The 26,892-nt window shown below is 36.4% G+C and overlaps 1 protein-coding gene and 1 pseudogene across 3 annotated transcripts; one reads left to right on the forward strand and one right to left on the reverse strand.

The window, feature by feature from the left end:
- The first annotated feature begins 616 nt into the window (after window positions 1-616).
- On the forward strand, window positions 617-17,414 carry mindy4 (MINDY lysine 48 deubiquitinase 4). 3 transcript variants are annotated; one of them, XM_018759944.2, is made up of 19 exons: window positions 617-814; window positions 1,966-2,085; window positions 2,576-2,778; window positions 3,286-3,426; window positions 3,590-3,851; window positions 3,976-4,226; window positions 4,955-5,016; window positions 5,653-5,762; window positions 5,876-5,992; window positions 6,280-6,368; window positions 6,795-6,896; window positions 8,648-8,711; window positions 9,333-9,398; window positions 9,599-9,666; window positions 10,476-10,539; window positions 12,665-12,826; window positions 15,895-16,075; window positions 16,676-16,754; window positions 17,193-17,414. In XM_018759944.2, exons 1-19 carry the CDS (start codon window positions 755-757, stop codon window positions 17,239-17,241), a joined length of 2,250 nt encoding a protein of 749 aa, XP_018615460.2. In that variant the 5' UTR covers window positions 617-754; the 3' UTR covers window positions 17,242-17,414. The 3 variants fall into 3 exon arrangements, with proteins under 3 accessions (XP_018615460.2, XP_018615468.1, XP_018615479.2); XM_018759952.1 differs by lacking the exon at window positions 3,286-3,426; XM_018759963.2 differs by lacking the exon at window positions 617-814 and having other exon boundaries at window positions 2,025-2,085; window positions 2,560-2,778.
- Window positions 17,415-19,536: 2,122 nt separating this feature from the next.
- Window positions 19,537-22,999, reverse strand: LOC108939337 (aquaporin FA-CHIP-like; annotated as a pseudogene).
- Window positions 23,000-26,892: the final 3,893 nt, after the last annotated feature.

Below are 26,892 nucleotides of genomic sequence, written 5' to 3' on the forward strand. Positions count from 1 at the left end.
CTATTTGAACTCCAGCTAGTTGTCTCTCTGAACAGGAAAGTTTCTTTTAGGAAAAAATACAAAATAACATGAATAAGAGAGAAAAAACAACGGATATCATAGCAGGAAAATATAATAGAAAGAATTCATTAAAAAAGAATAACAATTCAATACTAGGTGTAGAAAACAAGCAGGATAACAACAAAATTAAAACAAGTGGTTACATATATAGTTCATGCGTTTTTTTACCTATGAGTGTGAATATGAATAATGAAACGTGAATTATAGTGTTAGCTTTTCTTCAATAAATTATAAGTACTCTTAAGAGGAAACTTCTGGAAAAAGAAAGAAAATACACGTTGAGGGATATGTCAAGCGAAAATAAATATGGAAATATTCATATGCATGCTGTCATTGTGAGAACGTTAAATAAAAATAAAGAAATAAATAAATAAAACTGGTGGGACATCATGAACCACAGGCGCAGCATTCATTGAAGTCTGTTTCGAATAAAAGTTCCTGTTGAACGATGATTCAGTCTGTACATTCCTTCTGTGGGAAAGAGAGCTTTTATTTTGAAACGTTTGGCCCTGTTTGCCACGGGAAGTCGTTTTGGGAATTTCCGTTCTCTCGCCAGCCGGTTTGTTTGGATGGCGACCCGTCAACTGCGCCGTTATGTTGTGAAATTGTGTTCCTGAGCACAACTGGCAATTATCAACTTAATCTGCTTTTGTGATTTTATTTGTTGTTTTGGAGTTTTCATAGCTATTCTGAAATGGGCGCGGCTGTGGAAGACGTAGCTGCAGCATTAGTGAGGGAATATCTCAGTAGAAAGGTAAGACGAGCACATAACTTTACGACTCACGTCACGAGCTCTCTCGGTTCTACAACTTATCTTGCGTACGTTCATTTTATTAGTCACCGCGACACACACTGGCTCTAAACGTGAGAACGAGAATGCAGAGCAAGGTCAACTTCTTGAATTAGAGGCAAATTAATAGTAAATAGTACTATACTATACTATATAAATATTTCTAATAACTTGTAATATCTTCTCACACATTTTTCTAAGTGTGCACTTATTCTATATTGTATTAAAGAAAGAAGCGAATGCGCAGTCGCACGGAATACGTCAACACAGTTAAAGAGCCAGAGCGCTTCATAGAAAACGGGGTTTGAGTTGGGAAACACTGACTGGACGAGACGCCAGTCCTTCACAAGACTCTCAGTTTTATTGTCTTGAAACAACATGTGCAAAATTCCTCAGCATCTTCTGGCCATTTTAGTTTGCTTTATTATTTGTACTGTGCAGAAACGTAAGCGTAATAATGATCATGGAGACGTCCCTGGATTTATTGGGTATGTTCTGTAAAAGTCTCGGATATAGCTATATAAGCAAAATTAAGTCTTATTCTGTAATTTCCTTCAAGCCTAAATTAAAACCAAAATAACTGAAAATAAAATATGCAGAAACTCTTATTTAATGCTGATTATTTACTGATTTATCCAGTACATGTATGCATCATTCATCAACTTATTGAATATATGATTGCAACTCACAAATTTCAGGCACTAAAAAATAAATACTGTGGAAGTGAGGTAAATTAATACAGCCCTCCAGTCCTACTCTTTGGATGCTCTCGCTAATGGCTAATCGCAGACATATAAATGTTCGCTTTGCAAAAAAGTGTTTGAAAATATACAAATGAAGAAAATATAAATCAGTAAACGGAAAAATATTTACATTCAATAATGTGTAACTCAAATGTACTAAACACAATAAGCCAGTGTACTGTTTTTTGTATAATATGGAATTGTGCTTAGTTCTCATTTTTGTATTTTGTTCAGTATACCAAAATTAATCAGTTTATGAGGAACCCATTGGTATCTTCCCATTATGCTAGGTTTTACGGAATGGTACATTTAAAAGCCAAAATAAAAAGTACAGATTGCTGTGCATTTACTGTGTTGATGTCATTCTCCAAGGGCTTGCACAAGACACGCACGTGCATAGATGAAGAGCTTCCTCGCACTGATTCCAGCATCAATAATAGAAAAGCTTTGCGCCAGATTTTGCACCTAGAGGCTCTTTATAAGAAGAATAAGGTAATAAAGATTAATTATTAGGCTTGCATTCAGAACATTATCTGTGAATAAAATCTACAAAGCTTTAGGGTAATGTTCTCATGTTCCCATCATACAATTAGGATTAAAGTGATTATTGCAGGTTAATTTGTACTTCACTGTCTGTGTTTAAGTTAATTGTGTTGAAAATAATTGTAAAATTACATGCAAATGTAATATATATATATTTATGTAATATATTAAATGTAATATATAAAATTATATGCAAATGTGCATAACACTTAAGAGTTGTAATGTGTAACTTCATAACCTTAAAGTTCTGATTTCTGACAGGAAGTTAATGTTTTTGACTCTTGGAACTTACGTTTTTAAATGGAAGATGACTTGTTGAAATTTTTCCTTGTTATAAAGGTACTGTACATTTCTTGTTTTGTACAGTAGGGTATGTAATTTGAATTTTGCAAATGCCTTATTGTCATACCACACATATGACAGGTACTTTTCATTTCAGTTGGAAGAATTTCCTTTGAAATCTATGTTGGAGATGGTTGTGAAAAGACATATGGAGGAACATGGAGATGTGAGCATAAGAAGTTGTAGTGTACAGCAGGCCTTTTTAAAGCAGACCAGCATCCTGACAAACTCAGATAATGTATTGTCACATGGCAACATGGTTGATGATCGTGATGGTGGAAGAGGAGCAAGTGCAAAAGGGTAAGAGAAACAGAAGATAGCGCTGCATCGTAACATACTTACACAAGATAATTTAGATACAGATCAACTTAACAGATGAATAGGCAGACAGTGGTAGACAAACAGATAGGTAGGAGAGGCAGAGAAATAGGTGGAGAGAGGGATAGATACAGAAAGGCAGAAACACAACAAAACAGACACCACTGTAACAGGTGAATCACACCTGCTCAATCACAGTGTGCAAATAAATGGTGAATTGGAGATAAACAGACCAGCACTGAGTGCTCAGGTGGGCCAGCTGAAAATACAGTGCTTTTGACTAGTGAGAGATTTGACAATGCAGCAGATGCTGCTGGTTTGTCATGTTGGATTTTATTTGGCAAATTTTTAGTTTATATCCAAAATAGGTACAATCTGTTGGAATTTAATTTTTTTGATTTGTGTGTGCGTTATGCAGTATTTTTGTGTGGAAATGCCAGCCAGTCGCATCTGACTCTAGGCAACTACTTGTGTGGTTTTCTACTCAAGGGAGGAGTGGAAGTGGTTTGTCAGTGCCTTCTTCCATGCATGTCTGGGGGTTCACTCTGAGCTGGACTCACACCTAACACTCACCAAGCATCTCAGGAGCAGCGAGGCACTAGCTTTACCCACTGTGCCATCACATCACAAGTAGTTTTTTATATCTATTTTTTTCATTAAAGCTAAAAAGCTAAAGGTAATGTTATATTCATCTGATGTCTTCATTATTAATAAATGGTATCCCTTAATATTCAGATATTAAGGTCAGGATACTATGTGTGCTTGAGACCCTTTATCCACTTCTGTTTCACAGATCACTTGATAGTAACTCCATTTTCCCCTCCAAGAAAATGTTCTTGTCTCAGAAATCAGAGATGAAAACTCAGTTGAATGCCATCAGGAGCCCCAGCTGCTCCTCAGATAGTGAGAGCATCATCAGGCAAGTGCCTGTTGCTCCAGAGAAGGACTGCAGTAGCTGCAGGGCAGCAGAGAAGAACAGCACAGACATTCATAAAAACAGAGGTAGCCGTGCCATACGAGGTATGATGGCAGGCCCAGTAAGCAGTTCCATGCAGGTGAGCCACCTGTGCAAAGACATGTTCTGTATATACTTGTGGATTTGTTGCATTATTTTGTGTCAAACCCCCCCCCCCCCCCCCCCCCTTTTTTTAAAAAAAAAAAAAAACTTTTAACCAACAGGAATGCAACAAAAAACGAGTAACTCGAAAACTGTGTGGGTCCGGTCCTGTTCAGGCAAAGGATGAGGAGAACAAGCATGACTTTGCCGCACGCAGTGCTCAGTCCCACAGTGCTGAAGCAAGGAGACACACTGCCAAAGTGACTAGCAGGCCAGACACAAATGACAATGAAATTGTTGAACTGTTAAAACCAATCAATAAAAACGAAGAAATAAGTGAGAGATCACCAGGAAACGAGCACCAGACTCAAAAGTAAGCCGCATGGTTTGACATAAAAGCCAAGGTTTTCACAAGGAAACGATTCTTCCTTTACATTCTAATAAACTTACTTTTAGGTACTACTGTCCTGACCTTTTCTCTTTATGTTGCTGAAAGAGGTAATCATAATTCAGTGTTTATCAACCTATTTTTTCCCTGCAGTATCTTGTCATTAGAACATACTGACTTTTTGTCCATTGAAAATTAACAGATAACACTGGCAGAAGGTGGTGTAGCTGTTACAGCTGCAGCCTTGCACATTAATTGAGTTCAAATCCCTACTCCTCCTGCTGTAGTAGTACCCTTTTGTTAGGTACTTATCCGGAACTGATGCAGTTAAAAATGGCCCTGCTATATCAGTTGGTAATTACGAGTCATGATATGTTTAAGCACTATGCCACCTGCTGTTTTGAAAACTCATTATTTTAGTGTATACATGTTTCATGTGGACTCCTCAGTGCCTTTATATTTCATTTGCTTCTTAGTTTACATTAACATGTAATGATTTTCTTAATGATATTGTAGAAGAAATCTTGTCATCAGTACTAATCCAATGCACCTTACAGTGGTAACTTATCTGCAGTTTATGCATTGTCTTTCAGCCAGTTGTACAACAGTTTCATCACTTGTTTTCCACAGAATGTGTTCTGTGACTACTGCCAGAGAACTCTGTAAAGGGCAAAGTATTAAGAATGAAGTTTCACCTACTTATTCTATTTTAGCAGAGAGATTTTACCGAACAGTCTGGCAGCAGGCGATCTCCATCCCGGAGATATGATATTAGGTACTTTATATCTTTATTTATAATCCCGTAATGAACTCAGTCACTGTCGTGTAAAATCATATTTATTGAAATTAAATAACCTTTTTTGTTTTATATACAAAATGAAATGCTTGAAAATCATGTTGCCCTCTAATTGTGCAAGATTGAATATAAATGAGTTGAAAATCAGTGGTGCTCAGCTGAAACCGAGAGACTACAGGTGGTCCCTGATTTTCAATGGTTCGACTTGCGATTTTTTCCGACTTTACAATGGTGAGCTGGCAATAGACATTCAGTAGAAACCGTACTTTGAATTTTGAATTTTTTTCCTGGGTGAGCGATATGACTCTCTCGTGATGCTGGGCAGCGACAGCGATCTGCATCTCCAATCTGTCATGCAGGGGTCTGTATTAGGTGTATTAAATGCATTTTTGACTTGCAATATTTTCTATTTATGACAGGTTTCAGGGAACATAACCCCATTGTAAATTAGGGACCACCTGTATTGCTAATGTGGCTAGTTATGGAGCAGCAGTATATAATGCTTTCTTTGTACATACTGAGAAATGTACAGTATTAGGAATTTAAATTTTTTTCCTCTGTCTGCTGCTTCTCATTTGAAAGCTGTATTTTCATTACATACCCTGTACTTTGCAGATGACATCAGTGATGATGAGAAGGTTTATGATCTGTCTAGTGGACCCATCATTTCTAGATGCACTTCACTGAACGTCAGTTCACATCCTATTAATCACAAAACTGCTATTGTAAGTGTAAATTAACCCTTCTCATTTAAGAGCTGACAGCTATATTTTCAGAATACATAAAATTGTATTAGTTTTGTGAAAAGTGATTTTCATACTGTTACCTTTGTCTGTAGGCCTTGAAAGAAGTTCTTTTTGGTTCCCCACTGAGCTGTTTCAGTGACGAATGGAAAACTCAAAGTTTTACCTTTTCAGATACACCCCAAGTGCGATATGGGATCATACAGAAAAAGGTAGACTGTACTTTTGTTTATTGTTTATTATTGCTTATTAATGTCTGGGTTATTGTTCCTCAACCTTTTGCTGTAAAGGACCTTATGCATATTTTTCTATCTGGCAGTAACCTAGCTTGAATTTAAAAAATATCTATATATCTATCTATCTATCTATATATATATATATATATATATATATATATATATATATATAATGTATGTGTTGGTGGAAATTTATACTCATACCTCCACCTGCTTACTGTAAACCTAATTAATATTTGCGTAAAATTTTCTTGTTCATGCAGGGTGGTCCTTGTGGAGTGTTAGCCTCCGTTCAGGCTTGTGTCCTACAGAAGCTTCTCTTCGAAGACACTAGCAGTGCATCAGAGCATGAGTAAGTGTCAGCTGGTCATGTTTTTCTACTCATTTTGGCAGTATTGCATGTTTGATTCTATGTATGACGTCCATACTCATTATCCATTATATCGTATTAAGATGTCCTGACAGCGTAGTAGCTGTACAAAACACTATAGCGTTTTCGATACCATGTACAGTATCAGAAAAGGCTGGATAAAAACTAGAATGAAGTATTGAATTTCCAGAGATGATCTACTAATGTAGTAATAAAAATAATGTAGCCTGTCTGGGATGTTAGACTTTGGCAAGTGCAAATTACAGTATTTATTTTAATGTAAAATAATTTCATAGTTAAATTTTACATATTGTTCTCTTCTAAAAAAAATAAGCTGAATTTAAGGATGTGAAATAGAAATATTTCTCATGCTTATGAAAGATTTACATTTTTTAACCATGTTACCAGGAGATTACAGCCCTCGCGTACTTTACGAAGAAGATGTCTTCTTACATCTCTTGTTGAAATTCTGTGGAGGGCAGGAGGAAACAAAAGGGCAGCAGTTGCAGTGTAAGTAATTTGCAGTGTGAAGGTACACATACGGCCACCCTGACATACATTTAGCCTTACATGACAGCTGATCTTAACTCTGCATATGTGTGTGTGTGTCACTTTTGTATATTAAAATAAAGCCTAAAGGGCAGAACATACAGAAAAAAAAATGGCCCAAAGCAGACAGATATCAAACACGACGGTCACACTGCATAGGTAGCTCTGGAGAATAGTAGTTTTTTGGCTGTGTGCTGCAAAACCCCTTTGTTAGTATCACTTTTAGCTGTTGTTTACGATTTTTCTGAAAAACAGACAAAATGAAAACTGAGGGATAAGATTAACAAGTGTTCTGCTGCTCTTGATGCTGCTTGCATTCTACAATGTAAATGCTGGAAGATAAAGTTATCACCAAACCAACTTGACTATGTCAGTCTTTTTTTGCAATAGTCACTTTTGAGGTGAAAGAACAATAGGTTCCTAGATGTAACCTAAAATTAAAAATTAATTGAAATAAAAGGTACTTTTTGTGTGCGACAATCACACCAACATATCTGTAACTATTGAATTACAAATGACACTACTGAATTCTGTCACTTATTTAAATTATTCCAGTATCACGAGTTCTGCCGGATAAAATGTGAATATATAAAAGATTTTGCACTTTCATTATCACCTTTGGACTCTGACTCTTAAACCACAAGAGAAACACTTCATTTTCAATGGCATAAGGGCATTCATGCTATAAAAGCTGTTTATATGTTTATACAATTTATCTGTAAAAGTATTGAAGCTGCTACTTCAGTTGTGATATGTTTACCATCATTACATAGTGAGATTGGTTGATGGCAGCACAGTGGCACACAGAGTAGACCTGCTGTCTCACACCACCTGGGTGGTATAAGAGGATGAGGGTTTGATCCCCACTCACTCCTTGTGGGGTTTGCATGATCTGTGTGGGTTTCTGCTGGGTGCTCTGGTTTTCTCCCATAGTCCAAAGGAATGCTGTTCAGGTGAGTTGGTGACTCTAAGTCACTCATAGTGTGTGAGTATCAGAGAGAGTGTGTGTCACTGATATATGGATAAGTGACCCATTGTAAGTAGTGTATCTAGCGGTGTAAGTCACCTTGGTAAATAAAGTATAATGCACAAATTGTATTTTTGCTGAGATTTACATCACTTTGGAGAAAAGTGTCTGCTAAATAAATAAATGTAAATGTGTGACAGGAAGTATATGCAGTAGTTGGTCCATGTGCTTTTAGTGAATGACGTGAAAGACATAGTGTTATAGCAGAATAAAACACATATTGTGGAAGTGAAGGAAAAAACTGTGCAGCAGGCAAAAATGCTCTAACACCAAACCCAATTTAACCCGATGTATGGGAAGAAGGGCACATGTACAGTGCTCTATTATGACGAAAAGGTGTATTCAATCCAGTTTTAAAATTTCCACTGGTTTTGTTTGCTTCCATGTGGGTGGAGTCTGTTTCTTCCTGCATGATTAACTAATGAGCAGAAACAAAAATCCTACATGTCTGAGTGTGGGGCATTCATGTGTTACCCTATACTTAAAAATATCATATTATTATTTTTCAGTTGTAAACATGTACTTATAATTACATCTCATAATAAAAATTATGCCATAACAGTAGTATTCGATTTATGCTGTAAATTAGTAGTATTGGTTAGTTTTTAAAAAATTTAAATAAAAAAATTATCCTAATCTTTACTTGTTAACTTTATCTTATGACCCGTGTTTACCTTTATTATAGATCTTCGGGCAGGAAGCACTTTACTCCTGTAGGAAGATACAAAGTGGATGGAGTCCTGGAAACGGTACCGTAATTAATGGAAAAAAATGTAATCTAAGTCAGGTTGTTAGCTTAAGTGAGACTGAGTCAGAATGCAGTATGTCAGTGTGTCAGTTATAAAAAAAAGTCACGTTACCAACCACTATACTTCTGTGTTATAGGGTATGATTTCCATATTTAGGTCTTTATTATCAAAAGTGACGTATTGTAATTGTTCGGTCTTTAATTAATTACGTTATCATATGATGACCCCGAGACCAATGAGTGTTCTTTGGTGTTAAGTTGATGTGGATAATTCATCATATATAAATATGCAAAACAGCATATTGTGATTGAAGCAGTGGCGTTCACTGGGAAATTCTGTACTTCTGTCACTTTTCCTTTGGTCAGTCTAAACCCTTCTTAAAAATTGCAAATGTGGTCTGCCATTTTGAAACACAGGTTTGCAAGTTTTTTGGATGTATCAACAGCTAACGCTACATTTTATTCAAAGAATCAGATGTATAAAAATGAAAAAATGTACTTAAATGTGGAATCCGTTGTTCACTCTTGATAAATCCTGGTTCCTATGAGGAGGCATTACACATATTCAGAAGTAAAAAAAAAAAATACTGATCTTATACCTTTTTTTTTTTTTGTCTTTTAGATAACAATTTTCAATGTAGAAAATTTGGAAGACTTAAAATTACTTCTGGATCAGCATATAAAACAGGTAAAGCGCCGTTTGGTTGAGAAGAGTATGAAGTTTCTGCAAACTTCTCAGTAATGATTTCAAGGTATTTTTAGTCAATAATATAAAGACAGGAATTATTTTTGTATAATTTCAGCAGGGACAAAGAACCTGTGTATAATAAATGCATTTTTGTAAGAATAATATCTGAGGATAATATCATGTGGTTATTTTTGCTTTAGTTTGAGTCTGGTCCATTTGGGTGTATTTTGCTGATAGTATCAGCCATCCTTTCAAGATCAGTTGAAAGGTAAGTTGAAATTTTAATGGCATGAGGGAAGTTCTCAGTGTTTATTTTTCATTAAAAAGACTAGTATGGTCAAATCTGTTAATGGTGGTGTAATTATATATACATATATAGTATTTTCCAAAGAACTGAAACAGTTCCAATGAGCACATTACAGCCATCTTTCAGAACAAAAGATAAATACTAGAAAAAGCATAGAATATCTCCTTGCACCTGTGTATTTTTCTGCATAAATATTTCACTGTAATACAATAGCAATTTTTTGGTTCACAATCATTTTACATCAGAGTATTGGGATAAACAGGTTTTCAGGCATTTCTGTTTGCCTAGATGCTTCACGTTGCATTCATTTCATACACAAAAAAGAACTGTGAAGGTCAGGACATGTTGAAGCTCTTTCAAAACCTCTTTTGAGGTCTTTCTCTTAAATTAGTGAGCAAAACTCATGAAGACCTCAGAAGTGAATGTAACAGAAAAAAGGCAATGTTGAAAATGAAAGAAAGGATGACCATCAAATATGTTACCAATGGTCTTTGCTAAACGTTAGGTTTTAGTATAAACATTAGTTTTAGTATAAAAAATTTTTAGCATTATGGTGTTGAATTTTTACCATTCAGCAGTGTGTTGACTGATGATATTTCAGTATCAGGTCTGAATTTAATTTTGATAAAAGACCTAGATTGTGAAGGCCTGGGAAACTGAGAGGATGTCTATTGGGTCACAATTTTAGAACATGATGAGTTTTTTCTTTAACATTTTCCACACAAGAATGTTTTCATGAATTTTGTTTAATTTTATCTCCTTTGTTTTAGGGTTAAATCAGATTTTGATGTGCCCACCAACTCACTCATTGGAGCTCATGGCTACTGCACCCAGGTTTGTGATGTATGATGCAAAATGAAAAAAACCCTGCCACCATTATAATTAGTGCCCTCAGTAAGATGAAATATTCACAGAAGAACAATGGGATTAAAAAAAATCCTTTAATAAAACTATTTTCTAAAATCCTCTACTTTTTAAAGATGTCTGTTAGAGTAACCTATGTTAATCCTGCGTCAATATGTGTGTTTACTTGGCTGTTTTTTGCAGTAAAACACAAATTTATGCACAATAGAAGTCAAGCATGGGATTGCTTTAATTCACTTCCACAGTGTTTACAGCTCGTGCCCTGGGAGTGAGTTATTAATAATGATATGACAAGCGTTACCTGTCTTTATTGGGTGGTATTGAAAATGAGTTTGTGGAGTGAAGGTATCTGATGAACACTGAATGTGTTTGTGATGAATTGATAAATAGTTGGGATTGGATAGGAGGTTACAGAGAGGAAAATTTTTTAAATAATTAGTCTTAAGTGTTTTACTTATTATACCTTTATCTAAAGATTTTCTAGAATCTAATATATGAATACATATAATGCATGTGCTCTTCCGCATCTGCCCGCTTGGTGGTCCCATGCACGAAAGGTAAAGCACAGAGGTTCTTGGTTCTGGCTCCGTGTGGTGGAATAACCTCCCCCTCTCACTCAGAACTGCTGAATCTCTGTCCACATTTAAAAAGGGTCTTAAAACTCATCTCTTCCGGACTCACTTCACCCATGATCTCTTAAGTTCATGTAAGGTGTAATTGTTCATGGTCAGATCAGTCCTTTACAGAGCCACTCCTACTAGGAAGGTGATTAGAAATCGGCGATATTCCGCTAAAGTTTTATTTTGCTACTTGTGTGATGAACGTCGGTGAAAATGGTGAAGGAAACAACTGTACCTAAGAGTCACACGTCTACAGCTATGTCTCTTTCCTCTAAGGTAATGCACAAATTGTATTTCCTATGAGATGTACGTCGCTTTGGAGAAAAGCGTCTGCTAAATGAATAAATGTAAATGAATAAATGGAAGGAAATGTCTGTATTATTGACCTTACATTGACTGAAAATTTGTGGTAGAAGTGACTTTGGATTTCAAAATAGCTACAGACAGACTTCTTGTCCAACTTGTCTTTTTCAGTTGAGGATTTATCAAGAAAATAATTAATTTATTCTCTCTTTAGTTGTAGAACACCATATCACTGATGTTGTTAACATTTATAAATAAGTGCAGTGAGAAAGTCCTTGCTAGCATACCAGAATTTACTCTTTTACATATTGAAACCTGACCTATCTGAGTTGACATAATTAGTTAAACATTAATTAAACATCTTTAGCAGAGGCAGAGCCTGCATATAAAGAATTAAAAATAGTAAAGATTTGTTTGGACTTCCCCCTCTTAAAATTTTAAGTTTTTCAAGCAAAGTTAACACTTTATCCGTCACTGTTTGCCCGGTTTGTTTTGAAGACTGAAGTCCGTGTTACAGCAACTATGAGGTTTTTATGCTTTTAATTTTCATTGGTGGAAGGAACATTTAACATTGTCTTAAAGGTGTGAGTTAATTCAGTTATACGTATTTAATTTTGTGGATACGTTTGAATTAGCTTTTATTATTTCTCTTGGTATGAATTATATTAGCACTTATCGCTGAGGTCAGCTGTGAAGCCTGTTCATTTTGCAGTGGCTGTCTTCAGAACATTTTACTTAAACTGTCAGCTGCAAAACACACACCATATCGCTGTAGCTCAAACCAGCCTTTTTGGCCACATACACACTAGATTATCTCTGTTAGGTGATTTTTTGAGTCTCTACAGTTTAGTCAGAATGGAAGAGTTTCTTGGTTTTACATTGAAACTGTTGAACTTGAATAAAAACAATTACTAGGCCACATTATTTCTGCTTTCTATTCTTGGGATGATTTTGCAACTCAATATTTATACATTTTACTTGTTGAACTTTTTCAGATAATTATATTGGCTATAACATTCTTCTTGGTCTGTCCTAGTTATTCATAACAGGTCACTGGTGACAAATGCTTTATAAATAAGTTATATATATTTCCAGCCTCAGAATTGAACATCTGACCTCATTTCTAATCTTAGTATATTTAACAGATTTTTTTTTTTTTTTTTTTTTGACAGGAGCTTGTGAACCTGTTGCTTGTTGGACAAGCAGTTTCTAATGTCTTTAATGATGATTTTGAGCTCAGCTCTGGAGATGGAAGCAAGACCGTTTTAAAGGGAATCAAAGAGCGCAGTGACATTGGATTCTTATCTTTGTTTGAACATTATGACATCTGTAAGGTAGGTGCAATTCATACAAGTTCCCAGAAATATGCTGCAGGGCTCTGTGTCTAAAAATTCTAGCACATGGCTAGACAAAATAACAGTGACACTTAACAGTATATTAATGTCGAGAACCTAATAAGCAGGACTCCCCTTTGCCTTAAGAACAGCATCATCCTTTTCGGAATGCTGTCATACAAGTCCTGAATCGTGTCGTGCATAGTGGAATATTGCACTATTCTTCAAGAAGAAAAGCTCCTAGTTTGTTGAGGGGTCAAGAAAGTGGAAATCTACTTCACCCTCTGTGCTTCAAAACTTTCTATAAAGGTGATGTTTAGATGAGTTGACTACAGAGGTCAGGGATGGTGTTAGACTCCTGGTGTTCATGTGGGCATTATCATCTTGGAATATGGGAACATCATGAGGGAACGGTTTGCACCATGGGTTGTGCCTGGTCCTGTAAAATGAACTCATACCTTGGCTGTTATACGACCATTCAAAGCTGTCATTGGACCTAATGACTCGGATGCCCATCATTTTTAACAGCTGACAAACATTGTGGATTGAAGGCATCCTTTTGCATTCAGCAAATGTAATAGCAGCCCTACTGTAAATTCCAGCAGTATGAAGCTCAAGATATACAGGTTTTATGTAGACTGGGCCACAGAGGTCCTGATTCAATTCTTAGTTAAATTCTGAGGCTGTACGTCTGTGGCATTTAGCAGCTATCCTGTGAAGGCTCCATCTATCCGTCTCAGTAGACTTCAACTTGTAACCTCTGTCCCGCTTTGCCCATTCAGTTTGTATATTTTTAGCATGTGCTGTCATTTAGTGCTGTCATTATTTTAGAGACTGTTCCCCTTGACATATTAATTTAGCTGTTTATGTGACTGATGCCCCTGCAATTTGGGCACCAAATATTTGACTTCTTTAGAACTCTTAGTTGCCTCATGTTACTTTTAAAATTCACATATCAAAGTGATAATTGTCAGAGCTCTTTTATAGCTGACACATACTACTAACTGGCAATTAAGCTAATGTGACTCTTTTCCTGTATATAGGACATGGGGCTGTATTAAAATAATCTACCGTCACAGCATGTATGATTGGATAGATACACTTACCAATAATATTTGAATATCTAAAATTGTATTTGCTCCACTCTGCCATTGTAATTTATCAGTACTTGACATACACCTTTGATCAACTACTTTTTAGGGAACTCGCATAAGGAACATAGCTGAAGCTATTTTTTCCACTTCAAAACTTGTCCATTTTTGCTTTGAATTCATGTAGTTCAAATGCGGCAGACAAGAAATAACAATAAGAAGCTAATAAGCCATTTAATTTTTCTTAAAGCTATATTGTATTAAAACCAAAAAGCTAATTGTTCAAAAGCGTTAAGTTAGTGCCAAAAACTGTTAATGTCACTGACTCCGTAGTCACAGGCTAACATGGACAAAAGATGCACACCTTTCCACAAATAACTTGTAAAATTGAAGTAGAAACTGTAAATGGAAAGAAAAAAATCATTCACATAGTCTGTCTGCCAAAGTAAAGTGTAAAATGGATATTGATATTAAATGAATGAGGAATTGTGGATAAATAGGTGTATTTCAGAAGATCCAAGAAACAATCCATCATGGTATCTAAATGCCAGTGTCATTTATTCGCTATAAGTACGTGGGATAGATACAGCCAACATGATAAAATATTCATCTTAATAGCATGTAATCTCTGAAATCTTGAAATAGGTTGAGAGGCTATATTCTCGTTGACTTTTTAATTAGCGGTGAGTAAACTGTTGGCCTCTAGCAGGTGAATAAATTACTCTAGAGGCTTGTTGACAGTAATTTTCTCTTGTGTCACCTGACTGTTAAATGCATATTACAGCCATACATCACCCAAAAGACAATTTATAGGCATGAGCAGCAATAAGACAATCTGCATTGACAATTGCAGGAGATCACCATCCCAGAGTAGAAAAATGTGGAAGCAGTTACAAATGATAAAGCTACATTTTCATTTATAGTAGCACACAGTAAACCTTGACTGTTGAAGCCCACAAAGGGGTTTTGCTGCATGTGGAGTAATATGAGATATGCCACCGGGTGTCTGTATTAATATTGTAATTGTGGAGGACAAAATGTACAATATTTTCAGTCAAATGCTTAGGTAATAAACAATAATGCATTTACTAGTCAGCCAGTGACTATGTTGCAGGTTCCACTACTAAATTGTACATTGTGTGAGCTGGTGGGTATGAACTTCATGGACCGCTCTCCAATGTGTGCCTATTCTAGTTTAAGATATTGAAGACCAGCTGCTGATTGTTAAAGTGTAATCAAGACTGATATTTAAGGGAGGTTGTCCAAGGGCTTTTGAGAGACTTGGGGGAACATAGACAAGGAGTAGCAGAACTCCCTGTAGTTGGCTGACAGTAGTCTTGTTGCTGATTTTTGTACCTAATTTACCCAGCTGTCTGATTCTAATCCCTGTCTGGTTTGGTTTTGAGCAGTAAAAACATTTTGTTATGGAAAACCTGCTGTCCTTGTCCTCTGTCCAGCCTGCGTGCCCACCTCCATGGCACAGTTTGCCATACCTGTTAAACAAACATTAATCAAGGCAATAATTGACAACTGACAGATAATTGTATTTATAATGAATAATTTTATGACTTTCAGCTATAAACACTGTGGAAGTAAACTGAATTAAGTCAATCCTGCCCTTCTGTTATGTTTGGGTGTATTTTGCAGACATTTGTCAGTTGGATGTGTAAAAATAGGTTGCATTATCTCTGCGACAGAATCAGGTGTATGGGATGCTTGGCTTTTGTGTAGTCATGAGTAATAATTTTGGCTGGGGTATTAGTGGTAGTCTTTCAAGACTTTAAATTTCTGCAGGTAAATTAGTATTATAGGATTTAGGTGTGGAATAAGATTTGAAATTCTTTCAGACTTGCATGTATGACAGTATGACATGGTACTCATCTTATTGTTGAAAGTCATTGATACTCCAGTCAATTACTCTTATTTAATTTTTGTGGCAAAAATTAACCACTTGAATTTACTGAATCATTCTCATAGGTTGGGACTTACCTAAAGAATCCCAGATTCCCAATCTGGGTTGTGTGCAGTGAAAGCCACTTCACTGTGCTCTTCTGTACAAGCAAGGAACTCTCAAAGGACTGGATGGTAGCAAAGAAGTTTGACCTCTACTACTATGATGGTCTGGCCAATCAGCTAGAGGAAATTCGACTTACTATCTGTAAGGCTGAAATTATTTATATATGGCAAGTTTACTTACAGCTATTGCCTCATGTCACTAGAAATACTTTGTTTACAGCAGCTACATATTGTAACTTAAACTCGAAGTACCTTTGTTTTTTTCTTTGGATTTTTATACTTTTTTCTTTCAGATTTACTTGATACCTATGAAAATAAATGATGAAGGGTAGCATTTTTAAAAGCGCAGTCTGGTTTTGGACATCTCTAGTTTAGAAACCAGGTCATTTGGACCAGACCAGTCATGCATCATCAAACTTTATTTTACCATGTAGGGAAATCAGTATACATAGTTTAATGTACAAATCCTTAATGTACTCCTTACGTGATTTCATGTAAGATATTTGAGTACAATGAAAGAAAGGGGACAGATGTTCAATTAGGCAAGTGTACACCGTCTTTGTTTATTTAATATCTACTACTGCCAGTAAATTTCAATAAGGAGCATTTTTCAGTATTAGTTAAATGAATACACTTTTTGAGATATTGTTTCAAAAACAATTTCTCAAGTAGGAAACAAACTAAAAACTGATGTTACAATGTTTTACAAGCAATTGTTCTATTTTTTAATTGTTAACGTCAGCTACTGGAAGTTCAAGAAGTATCTCCAAAAGTGTTGACAAGGACCTGATCCCCCCTCTGGAACTCTGTATTAGAACAAAGTGAGTACATTTTATTATTATTATTATTATTATTATTATTATTATTATCATCATCATCATCAACAATAACAGTAAAAGTATAATAAACATAATTATCAGTAACGACAATAACAATAGTAGTAGTAATAATAATAATAAGAAAAAAGAAGAAAAAGAAGAAAGTTTTATTATAGGTTTCATTAATTAGGGCCTTCAGTTAATTCATCCTCTACCCTTGGCATACTGCTACAAACATATCAAGCTTTGTTATTTCTTAATTCTTTTATGACTCTTAATTCTCTATCAATTGCCATTTTTCAAGTATTTAATGGGTATTATTACTGCTTGAATTAAAAAATTTTAAATTTTGTTATAGTATTTGTTCTGTCAGATTTTGCTGTGCTTGGTATTATTGTCTATATGTAATATGACCAAATTCTTTATTTTAATCTTTACCAGATGGAGAGATGCCCTTGTCAGCTGGAACAAAACTGAGCCAATACTTTGACTTTCAGTTGAATTAACCCCCCCCCACAAAAAATGTGGTTTTGTGTACATATTAATATCACATTAATATTAATTTTGATTGGTTCCTACATTTGTGTTGCAATCAATTCCTCAAAATTTTCCAGGAAACATATGTGAGAATTTCATCTTTTTTCTAACAATATCCACTTGTTTATGGATGCAGCTACATTAGCACTATCTAATAAATGTGATTTTAAACACTACAATGGAGTCTCATCAAGTCCTCTTGCACTCTGTGGGGCACAATGACCTGCTGCTGTTCACATACTAACCAAATAGAGGAAAAAAAACTTAAGTAGCTTAATAGACTTTAGGGCCATGCTGAATCAGGTTTTAATGGCCCTTTTTTCCTTTAAGTCAAGTACACTTTCCAGTAAGAAAGACGGCAAATGGATACTATGCAGCAAATAATCAATTAAGCGCAGAATGATTTGTGTACGTAGCAGGTCATAATGCAGATGAAGATGTTGGCAGATTTTATGATCATGTCAAAGCAGATATTCACGAGTCTTGTAAGCACGATGTACATGTAATGAGTGGAATCTAGAACGCCAAAGTTAGCAAGGGGGGGAAGAATTGCTGGACATCTTGGGCTTAGCAACAGGACTGAGGTAGGAGGAAAAACAGCTTATTTTCAACGTGTTCTTCACATAATCCAAGTGCCAGTTTTACATCTGGACATTGCATGTTGGATGACATAGAAACCAGACTGACAGCACCATTGGTAGCAACAGGTGTAAGACAGAAAAGACATGGCCTTTAGGAATCTGACAACAAACTACTGGTGTGTAAGATCCGAGTCAAACTGAAAAGAAATAGCCAAGTTTTATCAACCAAGAACCTAGACTGAGGATAATTGACTGAAAATAATTTAGTAATTCCAGTCATTTTAAATTTTTTACAATTCAGTAAAAACATCAGCATTTTTGTAATATTCTATTATTAAGAATAGCAATAAAATGTTTGGTGTTGCTTATGTATTTAGGCATTTCCTTATACAAAAGTACTTTACAGGGTCTGTCATCCGGTTGCACTTGTTTCTAGCTTTCAAAGACTGGATTTGAGACCAGTTTCTCAATTTTATGAGAAATTACAGTCTGAAAAATCTGACAACTTGTGATACTAATTAAGGAAAAATATCAGTAGGTGATCATGTTTTCTGTATAGATTGTGAAGTACAAAGTCTGGTATGTCACACTAAATCTAAAGTATGTAAACAAAATTTTTACATATCACCAGTCAAAGTAGGTAAGCAAAGGAATTACCCAAAAAAACCACTTCATTTAAATTTCATTTAAGAAGCGTTTTCTCAGTTTAACCTGTAGTGGCTGTTTGGTGTATTGAAGATATTAAGCTTTAATACCTTTTAGTACTTTTGTGTTCTAAAAACTCTGCTACTTGGGACTTGAATGCAGAGCTTATGCATCTATTCTGAGCTATACAACAACACAACTTCTTAATCATAAAAATTGATCAAATGATGAGTCCCATTTCCACTGACATGTATTTGTAAACATTTCTTCAGTTTAACTGGATAGGCTGTAAAATGATTAAAATTTAAAATGTCTGTTCCATGCTTTTATTATTGCTTTCAGTTTTGTAAATTTGCTAGAATGCCATTGCTAGTGACCACTTTCCTGCAGAGGTTAGGAGAAATATTTTGGAGTCCAGACTTAAGATTGGAAAACTGAATTACAAGACAAATTATGAAAAATTATATTTATTCTAATATACCCTTGTTCATATTCTTATTACTTATGGCACATCCTACCATCCAAGCATAGACCATGTAACTGTGGAAGTGCTATAGCAACACTAATGAATTATTAATGTTTCTTTTAGCTAAAAAAGGCATAAAAATTCCCCGACCTGTATCCTACCTTGTACTGTAAGCTTCTGAGACCACCATCGCCCTGAATTAAGACAGGCAGTTATGAGTAGTAAGCAAATGATCATTTTTGTCATTTTATCCAGCTCACCTGGATTTTTCACATTCAGTCAAAACTATTTTCATCTCTTTGTGCCTAAATATCCCAAACAATCAGCCAAACACTGGCACAGAGTTTATTTGATCAAAAAAATTGTCCTAATACTTTCAGATGTTGAAATAGGTTTAGTCATGTAAATAATTTTTCCATATAATAAAAAAAAAAATCACAAAGTGGAAAGGAAACTTTAGATTACAGTATTCAGTGTATGCTAACACTAGAGCATGAAATAGGCCTTTACTTTGATGACCTTCGTGCTTCAGCTGTTTCTTCAGGTGTGGAGAGGTTATATTTCCCAGCTGGTCCCCATAGAGGAACCTTGGTGTGCTCTGAGAAATTGCTCAAACTGGGGGGGTCAAGAGAAAGTCATAAATAAGAGCTGCTACACCTCCACACACCAGCCCCACCCAGTCCACCTGAGAGGAGAACAAAATAAGTGTCGGTTAACAGTTCACAATTCGGAAAGCGCGATTCAGGAAAAGCAGATAAGGAGAATCTTGGCTTTACACTGAAAATTATTCAAATATTCCCAGAATGAGTTAAAGGTAGATTTAATACTTTTCCAGAGAAAGGAACTTAAAATTTGATTCACACACTGCTGCCAGGTGTCCCAGACACACTGAAAGGCCAGTGGTCAAGGGTGCCAAGCCCATTACATCAAGCCTCCGTTTAGCTGTGGTTGCTACGACACACAAGACCAGCTGGAAGGTGGCCAGTAGCTCAGTGCCAAAGGCTTGACATGGGGTAATGCCATTAAACTGTGAAAAGGAAGAGGGAAATGGTAAATTATTCACTAATACTGAAGAGAATAATAAGTTTCTTCTACAGCAGTTAGAAAAAGGATGTTACGAAAGTTTGACTGCATAAAACACAATGAGTTTAGCATGTGTAAATAATCTATGGTATTGTATTAATCACAACAATCACCACCATGTCTTTGAAAAGTCCAAAGTTTATCGGTCTGTTTTTTAGAAAATCCTTTCTACATATTTGTGGTTTCTAAATGAAAAAACAACTCACTATATAGCCAGATTCAGAATATGACATATGGACTATTATTTGAAAGTTTGTTCAGATAGTTAAATTTCCTTTGGTAGCAATCAACTATATTGATAACATGATTTTCATTTTTAAGAAAACGTACTTTTTAACAGATTGTAAAGATGAATTTAACTATTACATACAACTATCATTGTGAAAATGTAGCATTTTTAACTGTGAACACATGTAAAGACCTTAACCATGTATTCATACTAAACTCAGCGATTGCACTGTTATGCATTTTTTGATACCATACTTAGTTTATAAAGCATATTTTAACTTGTTAGACCACAACCAAAAATGTCTTAATATACTATGAAAAGAGAAACTCACACTATTGTCCCCAAGTGCACTGATGTTACTCAGCTTCTCTCCATAAGCAATGCCAGTAGCTGTGTTAGACCCCAACATCTGGGCAAGGATATACATTACAGCTTTGAGGATGCTAATCTGACAACTCAACTCAACCATCCTAAGGTGACAGCTGAATTCAGGTGGGTTCCACTGAGGGAGAGTGGCAATAGCCTGGCCAATTTTTCATTTGTTACAGAGAGGAAGTGTTTCGCTTAGACTTCCCTCTACTAAAGTCAGATTTGAGAGTGTTCTGAAGGTGACTACTGGTGAGAAAAGAGTAGATAATGGACCACTGGTGCCAGCCACATGTCAATTCTGCAGACCGTGAAGACAATCCACCAGTGACTAAACAGTTAAGAATGCTAGTTAGCTGGTCTGAAGATGGTGAACTTGTGTCTCTATTATGCTCATGTGGCCAACACCACCCTGCAGAAGTCAAAGTTGGCACTATGATGCTCCAGTACGACATGGATGGATTAAAGCAGAGCCTAGAGTGTCACAGCAATAACTAGATATTTGGAAGAGCAAGCAATTTTTTAGCACAGGATATTTCAGTTCGGATCCTGCCTTCTGTGTTAGTTGAGAAAGTGTATTTGTTTGTGCGGCTTTAACATCTATAACAAAGTCTGCAATCGTAAAAACTGTTCCAACAACCTGTAGGAAGGTATGCTTAGCAAAAATGTTCAAGCGACACCGAATATGCTAGATAAAGAATGTTTATTTTTAAGGTGACACAAGAATATGATTCTCTGTGCCTTTTCTAAAGTCTAAATCGTGAATCATTATTTTGTGTTGAAAGGCACAAAGCACCCAGTCCAGCATCCAGGCTAAGAACTAATTGCAGTGAATTGACCGATTCCTTCTTGGGGTGGGGGGGGGTGGTGCAGTGTGTTTGGCTGGGTCCTGCTCTTTGGTGGATCTGGGGGTGCCTTGCAACAGACTGATGTCCTGTCCTGGGTGTGTCCCCTCCCCCTCCAGCCTTATGCCCTGTGTTGCCAGGTTGGGCTCCAGCTTGCCATGTAGTGGTTAGAGTGACTGCCTTTGGACCCAAAGGTCACAGGTTTGAGCCTCACCTCCAGCTGTAGTACCCTTGCTTCAGTAAAAAATTACCCAGCTGTATAAATGGGTAAATAATTGTAACCTTAACATTGTAAGTTGCTTTGGAGAAAAGTGTCAGCTAAATGAATAAATGCAAATGTAGATATCTAATATAGGTCATTGTATTTCAGCTTGTTAGCTTTAATATGTGGCCAGTCTTTTCCCACTACTTTAAGGAAAAAGTTCTTGAGAACTTATATTTTACTAACCTGTATTATTGTGGGGGTGTGGTGGTGCAGTGGGTTGGACTGGGTCCTGCTCTCCAGTGGGTCTGGGGTTCAAGTCCTGCTTGGGGTGCCTTGCAACAGACTGGCATGCCATCCTGGGTGTGTGTCCCCCCCCCGGCCTTATGTCCTGTGTTGCTGGGTAGGCTCAGTTCCCTGCGACCCTGTATGGGACAAGCGGTTCAGAAAATATGTGTGTGTGTGTGTGTGTGTATTATTGTCATGTGCATACAGGCAATTTCCAAGCTTTTTTATTTTATGATAAACAAATACTGTTTACCAGTGGGGGGTGCGGTGGCGCAGTGGCGCAGTGGGTTGGATCGCAGTCCTACTCTCCGGTGGGTCTGGGGTTCGAGTCCCGCTTGGGGTGCCTTGTGACGGACTGGCGTCCCGTCCTGGGTGTGTCCCCTCCCCCTCCGGCCTTGCGCCCTGTGTTACCGGGTTGGCTCCGGTTCCCCGTGACCCCGTAAGGGACAAGCGGTTCTGAAAATGTGTGTGTGTGTGTTTACCAGTAAGGTCCAAGAAATCTGTGTCAACAGTTTAAGTACTGGTTCAAAACTCACCTGGAGATGATCAATAGTCATGAATACCTGCTTGGGAATAACCATCTTATTATACTCAGAGGACACTACTTAACTCACCAAGACTTTATAATCAGTAAAATATCCCAGAAAACGCTTTACTCCACTGATGTCTAATTGGTCTGTTATATCTTACGCATAAACTTGGAACATCATTAACCATTAATGATACAGAATGCAGGTCGAAAGTGTGTAAACTGTTTCTAGCTCAAAAATCAGGTCTAATTAATTCCGTTGTTAAGTTGATCCACATGCTGAGATTAGAAATAGTAAAAAGTCATGTACAGAAAGCTCAAAAACAAGATATTACTATTTTATCAAGGGCTACAGTAGATCCTCTCTTCAACCATTCATAAAGTTAATCTAAGACATATGATGTCGGTCTCTTCTTGCCACTACAAATTCTTGCCTTACCAGACTTTCAAATTGGCAGAATTTGTCATTCCTTTCATCGCTACGAGAGTTGTGAACAAAAATGTTAAGCTAATTTATTATTCATTTGTATTTAGCTGAATTCACTAAGCTATTTGCAAATGTCTGTCCATCCACACAAGAGAATAGTGCAACCCACTCACTCACATCATGCTAAGAAAAAGTATTTACCCCTTTTTATTGTCTCTATTTCCACCACTTTTTTGCATAATATAATTCTATAATATTTTATATATAATGGAATTTGATATATAAATAGGGGGTGCAGTAGCGCAGTGGGTTGGACCACAGTCCTGCTTTCCGGTGGGTCTGGGGTTCGAGTCCCGCGTGGGGTGCCTTGAGATGGACTGGCGTCCCGTCCTGGGTATGTCCCCTCCCTCTCTGGCCTTACGCCCTGTGTCACCGGGTAGGCTCCGGTTCCCCGTGACCCCGTATGGGACAAGCGGTTCTGAAAATGTGTGTGTGTGTGATATATAAATATTATATTTAATTTTCTTCAGCTCTAGTAGTAAATGAATGAAGTCTGAGAGAAAAGGTATATTGTTTTTACATAATTTTTTTTTAAATTTTAAAAAGCTATTTAAACAGCAATCAAATAAGTCAACAGGCAGCTGAAAGGGGAGAAAAAATAACATTTCTGAGGGTCCAAGTACCAGTGGCTGCTCATCCACACTTTGCATTCCAGTGTGTTGCACTGGGCCACTGATGAGAGTGACAGTAACTAAAAAGGGCAGTGCATCAAGCCATAGAACTAGTGTCTGCAAAGATCTGCTGGGAGTTGTAAAGCCCAGTCATCAAGTAGAGGGTGTCGGTTTGTACCGACCACAGGCTTCTCAGGTGACTCTGATGGGCTATGAAGCCCAAGCAGAAACTGAAGGAGAGAAGGCAATTGATGAGCACTGGTTGAGGGGACATTCAAAGAGGTGACATGGGGAAAAAAGGGAAGAAAGTGATAGGATAGGATAGGATAATTAGACTGTTAAAAGACTAATTTTTTAAAAATGGAGTTTCAGTCTGGCTTTAAAAACAGCAACCAAACAACATTTCACCAAGCCCAAGAGTTTTCTCTAATTCTGTGGATCTAATTATTGCGACCTCAGGCCACTTGCTATATGTGTGTCCACACAATATTTGCTCAGAAGGACCAGCAGACTCATGGGTGTAGGTAGGACACATGAAGAACATTAGTACCCCTGTACACTTCCCATACTTTCTAATAGTAACAATATACATGCATGGCAAAAGATTTTGCTTTTGGATCTTATTAGGACAATATGACCGCCCTTGCTATCTAGTGTAACCTGGAGTTATATTTCATAGCCTTTGGTATTTGCATTTTATTAAGTATATTAATTATGGCTCTATACTTATGTGACCAAACTCTGTACTGTTGCTTAAAAAACACTATGTATTGTGTGAACTGATTTGGAATTTGGCATAAATACAGTGAATATATTTTCTTAATTTTGTAATAAAGCTGAATAGTTTTCTGTTGTACAGACCAGTGTTCCTTATAGCACTATTATATACCAGTGAAATTGGTCTGGTTATTTATTAATTTGACACTTTTCTCAACACCAACTTAGTGTTGGGTTTGTATACTAAGCTACTTTCAGCAACTTATTCATACAGCAGGGTAATGTGTACAGGAATAATTCTGGGTAAGTACCTTCATCAAGGATACTACAGCAGGAGGTGAGGTTTAATCATGAATGACTGAATGCATCAACAAGCTGCAATACTCATCAAGCAAATAAATACTACATATTTTTACTATCCGCTACCTAATTTTGATGTTACAAATGAACCATTGCTAGACTACATAACTAGACCAGCTAAATAAAGCAAGTTCATATAATGTGATTAATATGTGACCTGGGACATAAACTTATTAGCATTTAGCAACAATGTTATAAAAAGCTGTAAATTGACAATTTTTTTTTAAATCTACAAAACCCAGGAGGGATGGGCTACTGGCCCTGGACTCCCAGTGGTTTTCTGTCTTGTGTTTTCATTGGGAGTTTTTTTTGTTCCTTTCCTCCATGACCAGTAGGGTTACTTACAGCCTTAACAATAACTTAGTTATTGTAGTAATTTAATGTAGGCTATAACCAACCTATTATTTGTATAATGCCTCTGTTACTGCATGAGAGGAGCACTTTATAAAAATTGCACAGAAATGTGTTCACAGCAGTGAGTAGCATAGTGGTTAGAACTGCAACCTTGCAATCAAATGACATGTTTGAATCCCTGTCCCTGCTGTACTTCATTTGATCAAAGTGCACAATTTTTCCTGAATTCATTAAGTAAAATAACCCAAAATTGTCTTTGTTTTGTGTTTAATTATGCCAATTGATAATATCTAATGGTATTGGCACAGCAGATTGACATTTTTCACAAGTTAAAACTATATTGCAGCCATGAACATTTGCAAGTGATTTAGAACATCTAAAAGCATCATTTTAACCCAAGTAATTTGAGCATTTTTTTACTTTTACTAAAGTAGATTTATTTAAATGGAAAAAAATCAAGTCACAGTGCTTTTGACTATTTGAGGGACTCCATTAGCCTACAATGAAAACTTTACATATTGCAACCGAATATGAAATAAAGGCTAATATACTGTGACATGGTGTATACTTTTACACCATTTTACTGCTGTGAGAAGGGTTAAATGGGTGGTAAATAAAACAGGTATATAGGTGTTGCTTGGGCAGATAAGCAATGGTAGGGATTCACCTACAAAATTAAAATGAATTTAGTTACCTAGTATAGAACAATGAGAATATTTTAGTGTTACCCCTTGATGGACCTGTATTTTCAATGTGGATTCCTCCAAGCTTGCAGGTTGCAGCAATGCCATACTTCTGGCTTGAGCAGTTGTCCTCCATATTCTTCTGAAATTGTTAACAGTATATAACAAACTAAGGTGTTACTGTTCACTTACTGAGCTCCATCAAGTTTGTTTTGTCTGTGAATAAACAAAATGCTCTTGAGAAACTGATTAGTGACAAATTAAAATGCAGGTGTCTTGGGATATGCATTTTGCATCTTCCTATGATCAGTTCAGTACATGAGATTCTCCTCAATTCAACTCATACATCTGGACTGTATGGGGAAGAGGGAAGCTGTCTTTTGTGATGTACATGGAAGTAATAAAACTTCATAAAACCATTGCAGCTCCTTCTCAACCTCCCATTTTTTTCCCATAAATTTTAATTATACTCTTCATTGTTCCTGTCACAATTCAAGATCTATTTACTAGATCCAAAAAGAAAAAAAAAAAAAAAAAAAAAATTCTTTAGCTGCTACTCTTGGAATCATGGAATGTGATGACTACCAACTACAAATCTTTAGCAGACAATATCTTGCAACCCTTCCTCTTCTTTCAGCTTCCTCCTTTCATCACTCACAGTAATCTTTCAGTTCTTGCTTTTGCTCCAAGTATCCTCATCTGCACACCTGTTTGACCTCTCTTATTCCAAGCCCCTCTGTTGGTGCTACCCAAGTTCCTTCCTAAGGCCCTTTCCCAAAGCACACCAATAAGGATCAGTTGTGACAGCTTTTCTCTCTTTATAAATGTGTTCCTCTCATCGTTTGTCATACAACTCCAATTCCTGTGTTGGCAAAATCATTCCTCTTATACTACTGTCATGAGTTTATCTAGATATAACTTGTTTTGATCAGTATATGAATGGCTAATTCAAACCTTCTGTTTACTAGGTACTATTCTGAGATGAAAGTCTTAAGGAAAGATTATAGATGAAACTGATTTCAGATTTAGTTACATTACTCAACAGTTTCATTCATTGCAACTCAATTCTATCAGTACAAATAAAAATTCTGAAACACTTCAGGTTAATTACCTTACTAAAAAGAGTTGTACAGAAAAAGCAATCCAGGGACTTCACCC

Source organism: Scleropages formosus, chromosome 2, assembly GCF_900964775.1.
Source record: "Scleropages formosus chromosome 2, fSclFor1.1, whole genome shotgun sequence".
NCBI lineage: Eukaryota > Metazoa > Chordata > Actinopteri > Osteoglossiformes > Osteoglossidae > Scleropages > Scleropages formosus.